The following is a 20,474-nucleotide window of genomic DNA, read 5'->3' on the forward strand; positions in this document are numbered from 1 at the left end:
CCTGATGGGCCTTTTCCCAAAGCTAAGGAAAGAAAAGTAACATTTGGCACCAGAAAGTAGCAAAGTATATATATATATTGCAGTGCTTTGCTAAACAGCAATACAAACCAAAGACTGGATGGATAAAAAAGTAATTTAATAAGCCTTTATCTCAAGAGATTCTTAATGGCCGGAAATACTACTTACGGGAGCAGCTAATTCACAAAAGCATCAAATAACTTCAATTAGACATTCAGTCCATAGGGACAAGGCAAGGTTTTCTTTCTCTTCATCTGAGATAAGGTTAAGCTCTTTAACATAAACAGTGCTGTTACTCCAAATCTGCTTCAGTGCATCCAGGTACGACAAAGGAAACCGCAGTCCATGAGTCTGCTGGCCGGAGGGGATAAAAAAAAAAAATATCCTTCAGCTAAGTGCAGCATCCCTTTACACAGTAGTGTGTTAGGCTGTAGGTACTGATCAGCAGGTATGTGCTCCTTTCCCACATCACACTGGTATTTCTGAGAGCATCCTCCAAAAGGTGCAGTATTATCCTGCTGCCTTTCTCAATAGAAAAATAGCTGAACTCTCTGGCATGTTCTAGCACAGCTTATGAGATAGGGAGGCTTAAGGTGCACGGCTTCCTCATGGCATTTCCACACTGAAGAATGAAATAACTTTAAATTTACACTCTTGCCTAACCCTACCCCTTATTTTTGGAAGGTCATAGAAGCTTTTCTTTCTATCTGGCACGTGCAGTCTTTGGCCATAGTCTGACAGAACCACAGAGGACCTCCATTACCATGGCTGGAGTCTTTAAGGGCAGGAAGGTATATTCTGCACATATTGGACAGGTGCCAGCATACAACCTCAGCTACCCATATTCTCTAGAGGACCAATGAGATTTACCTTAAAAGGTAAGTAACTGCCAGGCAGAAAGCCTTGCTGTAATTACTGAGACAAGAACAGGCTGTGTTCTGCTTTGCCTCTACAGTGTATTTGTGCAGAGACCTGTATTCAACTGTTTCAGGTCCCAGACCTAAGAGAGAGCATTTTACTGTCATAAAGTGGAACAAAAAGTTCCAAAGCTCACAGCCACTCTTCAAGAGTATTTATGATTTCAGCAAAAGCACATTGTACGTGCTGAGTAATAATGGAGATGAACCATCTGCGGCCTTATTAACAATATGAAAAGTTCCCTCTTTCCATTTCAGTAAAAGAGTTAACACTTTACTCCTACTGCTGATCCACCCACCCTAAAATGAACACCCTTACCTTGCAGCACGTTCCAGTGGATACAGAATCTAACATGGGTTCAACGTGGCATAACCATGGTGCATGAGGCGCAGTGATCCCTGCTAGTACTGAACATGTGCTAACATATCCAGTAGCCTTAATAAAAGATGTGCTAAAGGACACAGAAGTAAGATGCACTTCTAGTCCCTCTGGTAGCTTTGATAGCTAGGATGTAAGGTATGTGCAAGAAATCCTGTTAACATCTCAAATATTCAGTTAGCATAAGACTACATTACTTAGTTCTGCTATTAACTGCCTCTGTGTTGCAGCCTCGCTCATCTGGGTACTTAGGGGATGGGCAGAAATGCTTTGGGTGCTGAGGAATACAGCAGAACCCAGGCCTCTGCTACCATCTCAGTCAAGCTCTTCTAACGCAGCAATGTAGCTTTTGTTGTGTGTTTGTGGGAACAAACCTGTGATGTGCCTTCCTCACTAGTAGTATCATCGTCTGTCCCCATCATGTGAGTTTCTCTCCTGTTCTTTAAAGAATGATACACATAAACCATCTCTCTGCGAATTTCATCCTAAAAGACAGCCAGAAGAAAACAGTTACATATGATCCACACCCTCAAATTCCTCTCCCTCAAGTGACAATGTTAGCTCCTTAATTCTGGAGTCCACTGTTACATCAATGAAAGCAATTCATTGCTGAATGATCCAACAGCCATCTACTACAGCAGTAAGGGAGTTGCCAAAACATCTTTGAAAATTTATTTACAACCTGTAATCTTCTGCCTTAATACTGCCTCTACCAGACTCACAGGACTGATGCTGTATAGAGAACATGCCATTTAAGGTGCACCTCCTAGAAGGCCTTAATGAAGGAGTGTGCAGCAATAAATTTTCATTCTGATACTGATCTGTCTCTTAAAAATCATATCCCATTCCTTGGTTGAAGCTGTGCAAACCAATTCAGAGCTCTCTGGGCAGGTCTCACACAAGTCTTGCATGTGTGCTGTCATTCAGGGTTTATGTGTATGACATCAGAAGGCGAGGTGGCAAAAAAATTGCAAAAAAAAAATTTCCAAAACCTACACACTCTCACAGCAATATGGACACAAACAAAATGGAGGAGAAAAATCAGAAAGTTATGGTATGTTTTTCTTGGAGGGAAACATTTTACTCATGGAAAAAAAAAAAAATTGTACAAGATAGTCCATCCCGTCTCCCCTCTGTTTTTTTTAATTAAGACCAAAAAAGCACACTTCTACAATGTCATATGAATAAACCTTCATAGATAAGAAGTAGTCTGAACACAGCATCTATTTTGTGGAACAACTTAGTAGTGCCACTGGCACCTGCTTAGGTACAAAGATAACTCAGAAGTGAAGACTAAATGCAACCGCAATCAGCAACAGCTGCAACCAAGAGAATTCCCCTCTCTTCAGGGAACCTATTTTTATAACTTATTCATGCTCCTAAATAGAAAGAATAATAAAAAAAAAAAATAAAAACCATTATCAAGAGCTATAGAGGCCATTTAGAAGCTGTAATGATCTATCCCATCTAACCTCAGATAAAAGCCGTGCACCTACCGTGCAGAATCACAGACTAAATTTAGTTCTGTAGCTCTCCTCCAGAAGGCAAGAATGTGCCATATTACTGCTCAACAACAGCCCCATGGTCTCCAAACAAACCCTAATGGGATGCAGGATCCAACTCTGTATAACTGCATGACCCTTTTAGACCAGTACAACAGAGCAACAACTCGCATACCTTGCACTCCCCTCCCACCCCAAGCATACGAGGGTGGCATTGTTATACTTACAGAATTCTCTTGATCTGGTTCCACTGTAATGATAGCATGATCTCTAAACTGCAGTCTGATTTTGCTATCTATTTTTGGCAATTTCCCACCTAAGAAAAATAAATTCTCCATTAGAAAGGAAGGAAACCAGAGGAACAGTGCAAATTGAGCCCTCTGGGCACTACCCACTCTCTTGTGGCTAGATTTTTTGTTAACCTATGTTTCAACACCCACATGTTCTCAAACTTGGGGGGGGGGGGGGCAGGGGGGAGGAAGAGAGAACTTTTTTAATTCTCTCACCTTTACAGTCTACAAAGAGCTGTAACAGCAAGCTAGAGCTTAAGGACAAATTGTACCAGTTAAACATTCTCAGTACACAGTAGTTTATTAAAGCTGCCAATTTCATTCTAGGATAACCTATATTTCACTCTAAGAGAGACATGTCATCTGTTCCGCTAGACACAGGGAATTAGCCAACTGAGGTGTGCAAATGCACACACAGAGCCTAGCACAACATGAAGCTGACGCTAGACTATAATCTTTGCCTACCATAAAATACCAAAGTCATAAGAGGCAGCATTAGCAACAGCTCTACCATCATCACATCAGCCATTTTTGGTAACTTCAAAGTCTACCTGGAGTCAAAAGATCAGAGTCACATCCCAAGCAAGGTGGCAACCGGTTCATAATGAAATCCTTCTTCATGTCAGATGATCTCAGTTCTCTGGTGTTTTCCAGATGGTCTGCAAGCCTTCTCAAAAGGCTACTCAGTTTTTTTGTTGAGTCAGCTATATCCACCTGCTAAATATTCACACAGAGTTGTTCTCACATGAATTCAAGCTTAACAGACTAGCCTAAAGAGAAAGAGGTGCGGTAATGCAGTGAGAATCTGGACACTCCTCTTATCTTTGCAAAGGGTAACGTTTACTCCCAGAACAACAAACTTCGGTTTTTTTTACACGTTCCCCACGAGAAGGTCACACACCAAAGCTGATGCTCACTTTGCCTCACTCTGGGGTTACCTGCAATGCTAAAGGACTTGCAAGTCTAGCTGAAAGAGAGACTTGTTCCTTCTGCATGCTGGTAGTCCAGCAGTGCAACTGGACTACCATAAAGAGGTCACAGAAAAATTTACAGCTTTGCTAACTTTTAAAGATTCAAAAGCTTGGCCTGACAGGGACTATGCCTGTCTGACAGCTCCAAAGCAAATACCATTAATTTTAGAAGGAAACAAGCCATACAAGGACAATGTGATATGAAACAAAGGCAGTGCAATGAACTAGGCAATGCTTCAGATGGAGCAAACCTCAGAGCAGTCATCCTGAAGTCTTCGAAAGAAGTGGTTGTGCTGCTAGACAAGATAGTGCCGTTGCATTGAGCTTTCAGAGCAGATCAACAAGATACATGCTTGCCTCAGTGCTGAAGTTCCAGCTGGATGCACTACTGTTCCCTTAGTCTCACCTACTTACCATAAGCAGTTGCCTTGGTATGCTTGTCCGCAGCGCCACATCTTCTTTTGCTGTATCAAACACAAGGCCAGGAATTGCATCCAGTAAGAAATCTCCCCAAGAGCTGAAGGACAGGAAGAAAAAAAAAAAGTTACTAAAATAGTTGCACTGAAATAAAACAGACATCTTAACTGATGTCAAGGGCTGGAAACGTAGTGCTCCAATTCCAAATCTGCTTTGTGCCTTTGGCCCTTCCATTACCACTCTGTAGTCTCATGCAATAGCTCACTCTCATCTCAACCGTACATGCATCCTCACTAGCTTCAGGTCAGTGGCACTCCTACAGAGGGAAGGAACTGGCTTGAGAAGGGTCCAGTTTGTTCTGATTCAGGTGCTTGTCATTTACCAGTGGATTCAGCTTAAAACGGACCTCAGTGAATGAAGAAATTCCTACTGGGGCCATTATTATCCAACCACATGCACATACGGCCTCACTGCACACAATGAAGTGTTGTGGGGTTGTGTCATTTAATATGTTTTTGAGGCACTTAAACGAAAGGAGGAAACGTACCCAGGGTTATGAAATCTGACATGGCATCAGTTTTTAGTTTTGCTACAAACTTAATTATGACCCCAAGAACAAAACCCCTACATACCTCTACAGGGATTTTAATGATACCTAACAGGTACCTTGTAGGTATCTTGTTTGTGTTAAATCCCCATTCTTAGCCTACATACTTTAAAAAAAAAAAATTGGCCTTTGATTTCTGTGCTTCTGTTCCCCAATTATAAGAATAAACTAGAGGAGGGGAGGCAGGACTACTGCCTGCACCTTCTTTGCCTAGCTTGAGTCAATCTCACCAGGAACAGGTATGCTGCTCATGCAAAAGTGCTGTCCTGTCCATGTGTGACCTCCCTCCCTACCACATCCTCAGAGGCTGGTTTAATGGGCAAACAACCAGGGTATGTGCCCAGCATCCAAGGCTGCCAGCAGACTCCCACCCAACTAGGGCAGGCAGCAGAGCAGGGCCTGTCCTCCAGCATACACTTCACCCTCTGGTATTGCTCTCCCTTCAGCACTCCCCGTTTTCAGCACTGATCTCTAGACACTACTTTAGTTAAAAAAAAAAAGAAAAAGTATGAGTTGGTGTAGTCTGATTTACATTTTTTTTTTAATCGTCTCCACTGACATGTTCCACTGTCTGCTACACACTGGGAGGGAGGGACTCTGGCCAATAAATAGAATTAAACATCTTATACTTCTTACTGCTTCCCTTCTCTTGCCCCCAGTCTCCATCTGTCAGCAACTATCTTCAGCTATTCATTGCTTTTCCAAACTGCCCTGCTTATAATGAACACACACACACACACACGTTCCTCTGCCTTCTGGGATCTGGCCCAGAGGAACCGTCCTCCAGTGCACAGCAGAGTCCCTTTTGTCTTGGTCCCTAAAAATCCCTGAAAGTGCCACCTCCACCAGCACTTCCTCCCCTCCCAGCTCCTTCTGCATCTGCTGCTTCCAGAGCGGTCACAAGGAGTCCCAACATCCTCCATAATAAGGACAACTATTTTCAAGGAGTTCTCTTCAATTTTCCATGGAAATGTTTCTAGGCCATACTTCCATCTACAAGCCAAATCAAAATACCACCCTGTATCAGGACTGCTGCTTGTTTTACCTATGCTTGCTGAAAGCAGGTGCAGAGGCAGGCTCTTACACTTCATTACCAATAACCTTAACGGATGATGATTCCACTTTTTATCGGAAGAACAGCACTCTTCAAGCTTTTCCGTTTTCCTCTCCTCACTTTGACACAAGCACCCAGAGAACATGCTCCGCGACAGCATCACTTCTCAAGTAACTCACTGGACTGGCATTCGGCTCACGTTGTCATGGAGGAACTGCACTGACTCCAAACAAGCCTGTCAGGTCTCCAGCAACCCTGTTACAAGGAACTGAATTCCTGTCTCCCCAGCACTACCTGACCGATAACTCTGTACGGATCAAACCCTGATCTGTGCATTCAGCAGGACTCCTGCACGCTGGTCTGTAAAACATCACTCCAGCCCAGCCTCCATCAACAAGCCAAACACCCACTTATTCTAGTGTCACTCTTCCATCTGTTCCAGTCACTAAACCAGGGGTGAGAGAAGCGCCAGGTCAACATAAGGAAGCAGCAGGACAAAAAAGGCAGGGGAAGGGAGGAGGAGCAGGACATCTCTTTGGAGGCCACTCGCTGCTCATCACCCTGAACGTGCCATCAAACTTGCCAAAGTGGCTCAGCACTAATATTGGCTCCTGCATAACAAATGAAGTCAAACGCTCTTTGCAACAGCAGTCAATGCTTACAGAAAATAGCTTTTTTTTTTTCTTTTTGCCTTCTGAATAAAAGAATAGAACATGAGTGTAAATTAAAATCAGCTGAACCCAACTTTTACGAAGACTCACACCTTTGAGCAGCTTCATCTTAACCCTCTCTCCAACTTGGAGGACTGGCCACATTAAGAGTTACCAGCAGCACTGACATCCTGGGCTTCCAGAACCGTACAGCTGGTGGTTAGAGATTCATCTTACGATCATCTAGAATATGCCCAAACTTGTTCTGCCCTGTTTTGTGGCTATCAGAAATCCTTCCCAATTCCTAACACAGGTCAATGACTCCAAACCCAGCATCTGAGAGGCTGATTAGGTGGCAACAGCATTTCCCTGTGTGATGACCATGTTTCAGTGGGCACAAGGATCAGATGTGTGTCAAAGGAAATCTGATTTGCGTGCATGGGGTAGGAGGTGAAAAACACAGATAAGTAGAAAATATTTGCAAAGGAAGAATTTGCAGTGAGTCTGTCAGAATAGGTGTGGGTGACTATCAAATGCAGGAGAAAACATGATGAAAGGAGTAACTCATGACTCTATCTGGGTTATGAAATGAACAATAGCTTCAGCCACTGGTGAGAGATTTTTTAAACACAACAATTGAGTTTGCAGTTGTAACATTATCTCCCACATTAAAGTCTACAGCTGGTAAAAAATAACCAATTAAAAAGCAATCAAGCTTGCTGCATGAAAACCTGGTAAACAGGCTGCTTCAAACAACAAGGGTCTTGCTCCCCTCCTTCCCCCAAACCTTCAATTACTGCTACCTGAACACTAGCTGTTCCGTTACTAACAGCAGGGCACATATATAATAGTGGGGTACCTACATATATTCCATGTCATCACCTCTCTGGGGGGAAGGTGACATGCCCTGTCCCTGAACTACTCACAGAAAAACAAACCACATACGGGCTAAATAGAATGAACACAGAAAAGAGCTAAGCCGAGCTCATTACAAGGTGGTTAATAAGAAACAGGACATCACTTCTTTGAAACATGGGTTTCAGGTCTGTTCTATTCACACACATCATCTGGCAGAGGAAAGCCACTTTCAGAAAAGCCATACTAAAAAAAAAAAGTAAAGAATAATTACTTGTTTTGGTAGGTACTGATGGTCACATGTGTAGAATAGGAGATCCCAAGAGGAGTGTCAGCTTGGTGAATAGTCCCTCTTGGGAAGTACAGTAAGTCACCTGGCTGCAAGAAAATGAAAGAGAATTGATGTATTTAGGGCACCTGGTCAAACCTTATTGTAGTCAAAACAGAGAAAATACTCTGAGCAGACAGACTGACAACATACATTTTTAAAATCACAAAATAGAGAGATCCTCCATTGTACACTTTAATAACATAAAGCACTCTAAGCCAGAAGTCCAATACCTTAAACTTTCCAACTTACTCTCAATATTTACTACACGCCTGTCTGAAAACACGAAGCAAGCTTTTAACATTATAGAACATGCACGCTCCAACTCAGCTGCATAAAGGGGACAAAGAAGCAGCTGAGATAAACGTGCTGACAATACAGCAGGCTAGCAGAGGAGCAGTGCAATGGGAATTTCGTCAGATAACATCAAAAGAAAAGGCCAGTATTCCACAAGAAAGGCCAAATATTCTATAAAGATGGTAATCTCTTACAATACTGTTGTCTGAAATTTTCAGTTAAAACACTTAAAAAACAAGTACAACCTTCCTCCTCCCTATCTTTCTTCTCACCTATCTAAATTAAATCTCCACACTGATAAAAATTTAGATTAAGAAAGTCAAGATAAAAAGAGAAGTGCAAAGCACATGAAATTGCCTCCAAGAAGGAAAAATCAGTTTACTTATGGCTTCTCCTATAACCATCTATATAGCTGGATAGCACAATCAAAGAGAAAATTCATAAAGCAACAACGAAGAAATTTGATTCCATTTCAATTTTACCATTCCTTAAATTTGATCGCATCACCTACTTCTAAGAGCCTACCAAACTAGCAGATATCTTTCAAGTGAATACTACTTGATTTTTCACTGAATTGAAAGGTCTCTTTAGATTATGAGGCTTCACAGGACTTGGCAGGATCAAGTCTCTTCATCCATTTATAACAAGCTGAAAAGCATCATAGATCAGCTATGTACAATTGACTTGTTCTGAAACAAGCCTCTCTCTGCCATTAATAAAGTGCATTCCTTACCAGTGTAGGGACTACACTAAGCAACTAAGAGCATTTTGAATTCTCTTCATTTGCTATGTTTCACATCCCGAGCAAGAAAACAAACTGGAGGGAGGGTCGCATAGGGGAAGGGTAAGAGCCCTGAATAACTACCAGAGTGATGACAAACTAGTCTGCAAAAGAAATTATTTCATGCTGTAGCACCCCATGCCTACCACTAAGAAACCAGGATAATGATTTTTCAAAGCAGTCTTTGCTGCAAAGCCCAACTCTTATTCGTCTTATCTGCTGAGTGTTCTCATCAACACCATTCACATGAGCCAGCAAGCACAACAGTCTTCAATTAAAATAATCAGAATCTTCACAGACTCCAGGTGGCAACACCCAGATTGGGGCAGGACAGAGCATTTGACAAGAGAACAACATGGATCTGATCACTTTGCTGCCTTCTTTCTTCTGAATTGGAGGAAGGAGGGGCAGAAAAGGGAGAAGTACCAGCAAATTAAATGGAAAATCATACATGAAGAAGGCTAGATAGCCAGGTACCACATAAGCTCTCTGCTTGACACCAGTAACAAACCAGCCATGGCCACAGCCTGATGCAGTGTCACCGAGACACACTGCAGCTTGGGACATTATACACAAAACAGCATGCCCTTCCTCTCAGTCAGCTACCAGTTTTTGGTGGAAAGGGAGAACACCACCAACATAGTCTCTGCCTGGTCCATTTGTTCTAAACTGCCCAAGGATGGCAGACAGCAGTCAGAAATGCAAAAAAGGAGAAAGGAAATATTCTAGCAAGATATTTAGGGAGGAAATAAGAGTTACCTGACAGCATCCCTGTCAGAGAGAGCTGACAGACAATCAAAATCCAGCTCTCCAGAGAGAGCTCCAGACAGACAATCAAAATCTGACAGCAGCCACTCAGAAGAAATGGGTCACAGGAAGTGAAGAACATCAAACAGAAGAAAAATAAAAATGTAGATAATTTTTAAGCCCTTTTCAGAGGCCAGTATTTTCACTCCACTAATGTCAGTAAAATGGCTTGTGGAATACATCATTATTCTGTAAAAATCAAAGGCATTGAAGTCCGGCCCAAAATGTTCCAGAAATTAAAAAGGGAACTGTAATTTACTAGACTTTGCATCACCCAATACATCATGACAACTGAATATTACCATCTATCAAATTAGACAGCTAGTGATGTCAGTATCATACCCAATGTGTCATACTATGCCTAAACTACCTACACCCAAAGGCAGGTCTGAACACCAGGAAGAGCAGAGACCTTGCAGAGAGAGGCCCTAAGACAGGACACAAGGCAGAGAAACTAATGAGGCTTCCAACACAGAGCAGCCCCGTCTGCTGGATAAATAACACGCATCGAAAGCACAAGCATGTAAAACAGAACAGGACAAGTACCAGATGCCCTGCTGTCTAAGGAGCTGCACTCATTAATCTTAATGAAATGCTCTTTTTATTCCAAATAACAAAAAACAACCAAACACTTGATCTTCAGGTTTGGAAAAACAAAAAACAGTTAATACAGCAAGTTAATATAGGGTTTAGTTCATGCTTTTGTTTATCAGCCAAGGATAAATATTTAAATCTAATTCACCAGAACAGTGACAACCTTTGGTAAAGCAGTAAGTCTTAGCGCATAGAAGGATTAGCCTGATTGATTATAGACAGCATGTAAAAGCATAAAAATGTGTCATAAATATATATAAACTCAATGGTTTGTCTGCACACAACTCCACAAATATGATCCAGGAGTCAGGGTGCCCAACTTGGAGAATATTGGAGAATTTCCAGAAATAACTGGTTTCTTGGTCCATTATTTAAATACTAAAGCAAAGGCTACCTTTGAAAAAGGATAAGTTAGACAACTATCACCCAAATTTCTTGTTCTCAGTGTTTTGTGCGCCAACCCTCCCCTCAACTTCACAACCACAATCATTCAGAATGCTGTCTTCAAGAAATGGACCATTTTAAACATGACTACTTTTCTGGCAACCATAGCCCAGACCAGGTAAAGCACTTCAATTATAATACCTTTAATATGAATTCATGTGTGGGATTCCCAATCCTATCTTCTGATTCAACATTATATTCCCGAGCTAAATGCACTGTTGGTTTATAGAGTCGCCAGTGTTTCTCACCTTCTAGCTGAAGGATAAACACCTGCAAAAGACCATAAATTCAAATGCATAAGGAAGCCTTGCTGCACCTCACACATCCAACTGATCAGAAATTTTAAGTCATCTTCTTACTTGGAAAGTCTGCGGAACCACGCCAGAAATCAGGGATAGAAAGCAAACAGAAGCGACACAGGTTGCTTTTCTGACAACAAGAAACAGATTTCACCTTCCCTGCTCTCAGCTACTCCACAGCATGGCAAACAGGATTCTTCTCACATTAATTTTTAGATGTCTACAATGTACAAATTTACATCTGAACTATGTCTTTAGGCTCTACTTAGAGACAACAGAGAGCAGAGTTGTGACGTGTGATCTGATTTATCCTAAGGTAGGCATTTGGAAATCCCTGTTTCTCTCCAGCTGCTAGACAACTAACTCGAAAGTAATGTCTGCCACACAGATATTCAAAATATCAGGTGAGAGAGCATCAGAAACATCTAGAGGATTCTGTGACCTTGGACTTGATGACATACTCCAGAACATGCAGGTTGTGGGGCTGCTGAATAACAAGCATAAGGAAAATGAAACTCCAGATGTATTTAATGGAAATGAAAAAAAATAAAAAGAAAAAAATACATGTAAGGGTTTTTTTGTTTTGGTTTAAGTGGGATAGCCCAGCTTTTTTTTAATGCAGTGCCTATTTGATTGTTTATTTTAGAAGCTAATTTAAAATGCATTTGGACCACAGGACTTCATCATACCAGTAATTTCTTAAAAACAGTAGGACCAGCAAATGGGAACCAGCACAACCAGTCTGCTTCCACTGTCCAGTTGAAGAAAGAGCAAGTACTTAGTAAAGGAAAAAGGACTTCTAGATTCTTGGAGGTCTGAATGAAGTGAAAATGAAAAAAAGGTGCTAGAAAGCTTCTGCAACTGGGAAAACAAATTCTCTTTTCATCTAATGAAAATACCAGGTCTGGAAAGCACAGTTTACGTGATATTACCATTAGATATTACTACTAGTGCCTTTTCAGTAAAATTATATTATAAAGAAACACTTGCAACCAATTACCGTAAGTTTTCAGCAGAAAAAATATTTTTCCATAATAAGTTATTTTGGGGGGGGGGGGGGGGGGGGGGCCAGGAAGCACACATACAGGCATCTACTGCCACTAGCAAAAGCCCACACACAGTTTCACAGACGAGGTTGTGCTGTCCTACCTCAACATCATCGTAGTGAGGGGGAAGGCCCTGCGACCCCTGGGGAGTAATGTAAACATTTGACCCAACCAGAGACCCAAAGTAGCACTCCAGCTTCTCCTGAATCTTCCACAGCTCCTCCTTTAAAAAGAAATAATGCTGTTACTACTGAAGAGCTCAGCCAAGCCAGGCTGCCGCCCAGCCCACAGCGTCCCCATCACTTGGGAGGTTTCCCTAGTGAATGATCACTTCCCCACAGGGAGGCAGAGGCTGGGAAGGCAGATGCTCTGTATGAGTGTTCCTGCTGCAAGCAAGCACTGCAGATGCAAAGGAGATCTGCCGTGAAGGTAATCAAGAAGTTTGGTGCCCCAACATAGCGCTGATGTGTGTTCTCTTCCCTGTGCCATTTTTAGGTTGCAAAACCAGAGAAACAAGGCTAGACAGAGGAAAATAAGCCACCCATCATCCCACGAACAGCAAAACATCTTAAGACAATAAACACATGCAGGAGTTGCATTATATAGGCTAGCATCAAAGAGAGCATATAAAGGGTGGAGACCTTCCAGTGACTCCAATTGTTTGGGCATATTCAAGAACAAACTTTATTCATCCACATCTAACATGTGACAGACAGTGCACCAAAGGGATGACTCTCATATCAGAAGATGCCAACTACCAGAGCTGCGCAAGTGCAACTTCAACCAGAATTTATGTAGGTTCAGCTCAAGCTTTAGATTTCAGCGTAAGCCACGCAACATTTCAACTTCACCTGCAGATGCCCCTGCCACTGGCCATTACAGCTACACTCAAACTGAGATCAGCCAGCAACACTATACTTGGGACTCAGCTGTGTATTTGGGTGCTTACGGACCGCTTCACAATTAAATTGTGTTGACACCATGGGACAAAAAAGGACTACCTAATCCAAGTACCTTTAAGCATCTGAGCCTGTGCAGACACCACTGCCTCATTCTCAATATATGATGATTGCAAAAGCATCAAAACGAACAAAAGAGAGAGGGCACTCAGCTAAAATGTGGTGCACCACTTCTGTGGTGCAATTCAAAGCCAATCCATTGACAAGAACAGTGGAGTGTCCTGGAAATATTTTACACAATTTCACACCTTGCCCTTCATTAAAGGAAAGCAGTACAAAAGCCCCTATTTGCACAAGGAAACAGTGGGGCAGAAGGCATAATTTAAGCAGACACATACATAATCATCAATTTTATGCATTTAGTTTTTTCTCAACTTTTATGTGACAAAGCACATTTTTTAAAAGGAATGCTTGATATTATAGCATGAATCAGATTTTGTTCTTACTGCAGAGCACTGAAACATGACAGACAGTGCAAAAGTATAAACCATGTTTTAATTAATACAGTTCATATATAGATTTCAGCAGGTCATCAATGTCAGCTATTTCCCCTGGATTTACTGGGGACAGAGATGAAGCCATGTCTAGTACGATTCAAGCAAAGTACACCACATTATAAAACATGCATTAATTATATTCAATGAAATGATCCAACCTTAAATCTCTGAGGCTGATGAAACTGTATTGTTGCCTTTCTCTGGTCAAAATCCTTCTTCAGCTGTATGTAATTCACTTTGCCTTCTTTATTTAAAACTTTCTTTTTTCCATTCACACATCTGCAGATATTTATATCTCGCCCATAGTATAGACCCTGGCTGCACAGTTCCTTCAAATCGGACAACTGGAACAGGGACTGGTAGTAAGCAGCCAGCAGGGGATCATTTCTCTGAATGAGCAGCGGCTTTTTCTCCCAATACTCCCTGAAAAACATCTCCTGTTTGATGGGAGAGATCAAGCTTCCGAAGAGGCTGTCTGGGCTCTCAAAACTCATGACTGACAGAGAACAAGCTGCTTCCACCTTTGCTCGTTTACATTGTGCCTGCATCTCTTTTCCCATTTCGGCATGCTTCCCTCCTTTCTTGGGCATGTTCCTATTCAAGAGGAGAGAGAACCAAAACAGTCAACCAGTAACACAATCTCAAAAGCTCATGGGCCCAGAGCAGCTCCACCTGCCTTCTCCAGTGGGATATGAGAATACACTGGGAGCAGCTCTGCTTCCAGATGCTCACTATTTGCTCCAACCAGCAGAAAAAGGAAAGCCCACGGCAGGCCTCTCATCCCCTCAGCAAACTCCAGAGGGCTCTATTGGGAGCTGTTGCTCATGGAAGCTCAAATCCCACAGCTGGGTTTATACTAAAAAACACACGATGAAACCCAATGGCCACACAACAGATCTTTACAAATGCAGGAATCCACCCACACAAAGAACTTGTGGTAGACTGGTCTTCTGTAGCAAGACCTGCAAATTACTAAAAAGTTAACTCAGCTTTATGAGATTTAATGGCAACACGCAAAGGAGGTGGAGAGAGGAGACAGGATCAGAAAATTGTACCCTATTAGACTTCCTTGAAATGCATTAACATTGGGGAGAAAAAGCACAATGAATACTTCCCAATGACCTTCCAGCCAGAGCATGATGGAGGAGGATGTATGGCATTTGAAGAGCAGAATCCAACCAGTTAAATGCAGGGCGTGGTGTGGTGTGTGTTAAGGAAGGCTTTCCTTTCAAGCTGACCTACACATCATACACCCAGTGTCTATATAGCTGTACAGCTACCAGACTAAAGCTTTAGCAGGACCTACAAAGAAGACAGCTACTGCAGTGAGGGGACACTGACACCAGTCCACAGCACGCACCAAGGGCTACACAAGAATACAGTGAACAGAAAACATACAGAAATGGAGTTCGGAAAGAGGGAGGCCAAGTGAAAGAGTAGATTGCTGTGAGGGAAGAAGGAATATCTAACCAGGTTCAGTGGGCAAGGATGATTCAATGGTGTCCTGGTTTCAGCTGGGATAGAATTAATTTTCTTCCTAGTAGCCGGTGGTATAGTGCTGTGTTTTGGATTTATATGGAGAATAACGTTGATAACACACTGATGTTTCAGTTGTTGCTAAGTACTGCTTACACTAAGTCAAGGACTTTTCAGCTTCTCATGCTCTACGGACTGAGAAGGCTGGAGATGCACAAGAAGCTGGGAGGGGGCACAGCCAGGATAGCTGACCCAAACTGGCCAAAGGGATATTCCATACCATATGGGGTCATGCTCAGCATACAAGCTAGGGAAAAGCTGGCCAGGGGGCCACTGCTCCGGGACGGGTTGGGCATCAGTCGGCAGGTGGTGGCAATTGCATCATGCATCACTTGCTTTGTATATTCTACTCTTACTATTATTATTACTATTTTATTTCAATTATTAAACTGTCTTTATCTCAACCCATGAGTTTTCTCACTTTACTCTTCCGATTCTCTCCCCCATCCCACCAGGGGAGAGTGAGCCAGCAGCTGGGTGGTGCTCAGTTGCCAGCTGCGGTTAAACCACAACAAATTGGCAGGAGGGTTACAGCAGCTTCCAAAGAAACAGAAAAACCCAGAGCAGACTCCCCTGTAGGTGGAGCAGGTTTTAGGAACATGAAATGAGGGCACATGCTTGAGGCCTCAGGCCCTGGGAACAATTTTATGCTAAATTTTGTGGCAGTGCCAGGCATCTAGTGATGCTCACCACGCAGTGACAGTGGCCCAGATCTCAGCCTCTATCGGGGTCTCCATACTGTATCTTGAATGCCCAGGTTTAGCAAAACCAAGTTTACAGAAGAGAGGAAACACGGTTAGGCCTTTCTGTTGATGCTATGCAATTACACCAAAACCTAAAATTATTAGGTTCTGCTTCCATCTCTGCAGAGCTCTCAAACTTTGTGGTTTATGTAGAATAAAATGAATTCTTTCATCAAAGTGCAGACATTTAATTTTAAAGTTGGAAGTCATTTACTCTGTTTTTCCAGGTAGATAATATATATTATTATGTAAAAATAAAAAAGTTAATTCACAAAGAGTTTATCTGCCAAGTTCTCAGGAAAGTTAAGGCAAAAATCAAGTAATGGTAGGTGTAACACCATAGTATGTGCAGACATACTTGCATTAACTTTAAGTCTGCACCAGCATTTCATCCGCCAGTGTAGCCCAGAGCGCCAGGCAGCAGTAAAAGCCTGCCTGAGAAGCTGAATTAAGTATCCTGACAATGAGCTAGCACCAAGCCTTGTAGCACCGCAGCTTGCCTGCTAGGTCTGGGCTGGCCAACTCAAACTGACTCTGGGCATGTCTGAGCAAGTCTGCGAAGCCAACGCGTGAGGAGTTAGAGCATGCTGGTCCTTTCATTTGTGAGTAAAAATGACAGCTTTACTCCCAAAAGTAAATGCTCTCATTTATTAAGATGCTTTTACTTACACAGATCCCTTATCATGAAACTTAAAACTCCAGTTCTGGTATTTGCATGCAATACTAAGTTCTCCTGTGCAGCAGTATGCAAGACACCCTTGCTGCTCCACTAACTCCTGGGCAGAGTGTTTCATCAGTAGTTCCTTTAACAGCCCTGTACCTCAACAGTAACCTACAGTCACCTTAGTCCTGCAGGAGGGAATCCATATCACCACCTTCCTAAGAGGATGGACATTCCCAGCTGCAGCAAGCTACAGTTCTCTGTAAGGCAAGGGAATGCTTAAAAAAAGACTGAAAATTAGTCCCCAGTTGCCATCAACATCTCAAGATGCTGCCAGCACCAAGATCTACAACTGACATCCCCGAATGCCAGCAACACAAATGCAACCAAGCCTGAATTGCCAGTTTTGAATCCCAGACCTAAATCCATCATATCAACCTCTCAGCTCACTCACATTGTATTTAACAAAGTTAAATTCAGATATGTACTATTCACAGAATGCAGCTTCATTTACACAATGTGCTGTTCTGCAGTGTTTTGCTAGTTATCACAACTGTAGAACCACAGAATGGTTTGGGTTGGAAGGGACCTTTAAAGATCATCTAGTTCCAACCCCCTGCCATGGACAGGGACATCTTCCACTAGATCAGGTTGCTCAAAGCCCCAGCCAACCTGACCTTGAGCACTTCAGTGATGGGACATCCATGACTTCTCAAGGCAACCTCTTCCACTGTCTCATCACCCTCATCAGAAAAAGTGTTTTCCTTGTATCTAATCTAAACCTACCCTCTTTCAGTTTAAAACCGCTGCCCCTTGTCCTGTCACTACAGGACCTGGTAAGAAGTCTCCCTCCATCTTTCTTATAAGCCCCCTTTAAGTACTGAAAGGCCGCAATAAGGTCTCCCTAGAGCCTTCTCTTCTCCAGGCTGAACAACCCCAACTCTCTCAGCCTTTCCTTATAGGAGACGTGCTCCAGCCCTCCTCTGGACCCATAACGGCCCTCTAACAGGCCCATGCCTTTCCTGTGCTGGAGGCCCCAGAGCTGGATGCAGTACTCCAGGTGGGGTCTCACCAGAGTGGAGCAGAGGGGGAGAATCACCTCCCTCAATCTGCTGGCCACACTGCTTTTGATGCAGCCCAGGATATGGTTGGCTTTCTGGGTGGCAAGCGCATATTGCCGGCTCATGTCCAATTTCCATCCACCAGTAGACCCAAGTCCTTCTCAGCAGGGCTAGAGAAAAACACAGCAGCAGAATGGACCTGTTCCTGCTTCACACAGAAACAGTTATTTCACATCAGTATTTTCCAGCTTGTGCACCAGATGTACCTGTTTATGAGTTCAGGCCTCTAAACTGAGAAGTAGGCCTGTGTGAACCTCATGAGGTTCAACAAGGCCAAGTGCAGGGTCCTACACCTGGGTCGGGGCAATCCTCGGTTTCAATGCAGGCTGGGGGATGATGTGATCGAGAGCAGCCCTCCAGAAAAGGACTTGGGGGTACTGGTGGACGAAAAGCTGGACATGAGCCAGCAACGTGCGCTCGCAGCCCAGAAGGCCCACCATATCCTGGGCTGCATCAAAAGCAGCGTGGCCAGCAGGTCGAGGGAGGGGATTCTGCCCCTCTGCTCTGCTCTGGTGAGACCCCACCTGGAGTACTGCGTCCAGCTCTGGGGTCCTCAGCACAAGGAGGACATGGACCTGTTGGAGCGGGTCCAGAGGAGGGCCACGAAAATCATCCGAGGGCTGGAACACCTCTCCTACGAGGACAGGCTCAGAGAGTCAGGGTTGTTCAGCCTGGAGAAGAGAAGGCTCCAGGAAGACCTTATGGCAGCCTTCCAGTAGTTAAAGGGGGCCTATAGGAAAGACAGGGACAGACTTTTTAGCAAGGCCTGTTGTGACAGGACAAGGAGCAATGGTTTTAAACTAAGGGAGGGCAGATTTAGCCTGGATTTCAGAAAGAAATTTTTTACAATGAGGGTGGTGAGGCCCTGGAACAGGTTGCCCAGAGAGGTAGTGGAGGCCCCATCCCTGGAAACATTCAAGGTCAGGCTGGATGGGGCTCTGAGCAACCTGATCTAGTTAAAGATGTCCCTGCTCTTGCAGGGGGGTTGGACTAGACGACCTGTAAAGGTCCCTTCCAATCCAAAGCGTTCTATGATTCTATGAAACTGGTGCAGCAACTGCAGGGGGACTCAACTCCCTCCGGAGCAATGGGGAGAAAAGACGGCCACAGCGATTCTGAGGCCACACAGCCCCCACTGCTCCCCCTCACGGCACTGCCACACCGGGCTACTAGTAAACTTTTTCCAGAAGGCAACAACGCAGCAAAGTGTGCTCCTGTGCCCGCAGCAGGGAGCAGCCAGAGCTCCTTGCCCCCAGCCAGCCTCACAGCCGCGGCCGGGCTACGAGGGGCGCCCAGCAAGTGACACTGGCCATTGCTCCGCGGCTGCCGGGGCCCCGATTTAACGAGCCCCGGGGTAGGGGGACGGTGCCTGAGCCGCTCTAGCTCCTTCGGAGCCCCGGAGGGCCAGCCACGAGGCCGCGGGCCCGGCGCTGCCACAAGGCGCCCCGCACCCGCGGACGCCTTTCCCCGCACGCCAGAGGGATGCCGAGCCCGGCGGGGCGGCGGTTGGCCCGTTCCTCCCGCCGCCATCAACCCCCTTCCCCCCCCAACGGCTCCCCTCACCCACAGACCCCGCGGGCTCGGCTCCCCGCGCGCGCACTCACCCGGGCGCGCGGGCCGCAGCGGGCGGGGCCGGGCCGGGGGAGGCGATCGGCGGCCGGGAGGAAATGGCGGCCGAGCCGGGCGGGGAGCGGCGTGGGTGCCCCGGGGGGCCGGGTCAGGCAGACCGGCCGCCCGCTGGAGGTCTGGGGTGGAAGCAGGAGGCTGCCGCTGACGCGCTGGGTGTCACGGGAGGCGACGTTTCCGGGCGCCGGTGGGAGCCGCCCCGTTCACCTGGCCGCCCGGCGGGGCCGGAGGCTCGTCCCGGGGGAGCCGGGAGCGAGGGGTCTCCTCGAACGGCTCGGGCCTATTTCCCGGCGGCCGAGGGTGCCGGAGAGCAGACACGAAGCCGACCGGGAGCAGCGAGGGGCACCAGAAGGAGCCCCCAGGCAAGAGGAGACGCGTCGTGCTCTGGGCCGGGGCCCCCTCGGTCTCCCCCGGCCCGGCCCGGCCCGGGCCGTGCGGGCTGCGCAGGCCTCGGCTGTGGGAGTGGGTCCCGTGCTCCTGCCCCCGGCTCATGGCTGGCTGCGGCGGCTGCTGCTGGCCCTGCTCGTGGAGAAACACGCTCTGCAATGGTTAACGTTTTGCCAGGGCTTGCTGGGGATGAAGAAGGAGACATCTAATAAGATGTCGAGCAGGAATAACGTTCACTGGTATCAGCCAGTAACGGTGCCCGGTGTCTATCACCATTTAACCTCCCTTAGTGGAGAGAATGTAATGTCAACCTTTTTTTTTTTTACTCCCAAACTAGAAAGTTTTAAAGCAATCACCACTTGAAAACGTAATCCATGCAAGAAATGTTTCTTCTTCAACTACCCAAGTTATTTAGCATGTATATGCAAGAGAGAAAAACACCCCTTTTTTTGAAACCAATAGGAAATGGATTAAATTAGGAGATACAACATAAAACCTTGTGATTATTTGTATAAAATTTTACTTCATACACCAAAAAGTGCCTGGCCTTTAGCTGCATTTTTTTTTCCTGGACCAAAATCTTGTTCCAGAGCCCCTCTGAGGATGATCCGTCGAAGAAATCTTTAGAAGTCTCACCAAGCACATGGAAACTTTTAGAAATATTTGTAGTTACCTTTATTAAAGATGC

General features: G+C 44.8%; 1 protein-coding gene across 2 annotated transcripts; it reads right to left on the bottom strand.

Moving 5' to 3' along the window:
• Positions 1 to 115: 115 nt before the first annotated feature.
• RIOX2 (ribosomal oxygenase 2) lies at positions 116 to 19,613 on the bottom strand. Of its 2 annotated transcripts, XM_075515747.1 has the most exons (11): positions 19,378 to 19,613; positions 14,389 to 14,674; positions 13,871 to 14,306; positions 12,360 to 12,479; positions 11,053 to 11,181; positions 7,935 to 8,038; positions 4,492 to 4,594; positions 3,658 to 3,823; positions 3,044 to 3,132; positions 1,689 to 1,799; positions 116 to 372 (listed from the first exon to the last, which is right to left on the bottom strand). In XM_075515747.1, exons 3-11 carry the CDS (start codon positions 14,300 to 14,302, stop codon positions 211 to 213), a joined length of 1,416 nt encoding a protein of 471 aa, XP_075371862.1. In that variant the 5' UTR covers positions 14,303 to 14,306; positions 14,389 to 14,674; positions 19,378 to 19,613; the 3' UTR covers positions 116 to 210. The 2 variants fall into 2 exon arrangements, with proteins under 2 accessions (XP_075371862.1, XP_075371852.1); XM_075515737.1 differs by lacking the exon at positions 14,389 to 14,674 and having other exon boundaries at positions 117 to 372; positions 19,378 to 19,609.
• Positions 19,614 to 20,474: the final 861 nt, after the last annotated feature.

This window comes from Mycteria americana, chromosome 1 (genome assembly GCF_035582795.1).
Source record: "Mycteria americana isolate JAX WOST 10 ecotype Jacksonville Zoo and Gardens chromosome 1, USCA_MyAme_1.0, whole genome shotgun sequence".
In the NCBI taxonomy this organism is placed as follows: Eukaryota; Metazoa; Chordata; class Aves; order Ciconiiformes; family Ciconiidae; genus Mycteria; species Mycteria americana.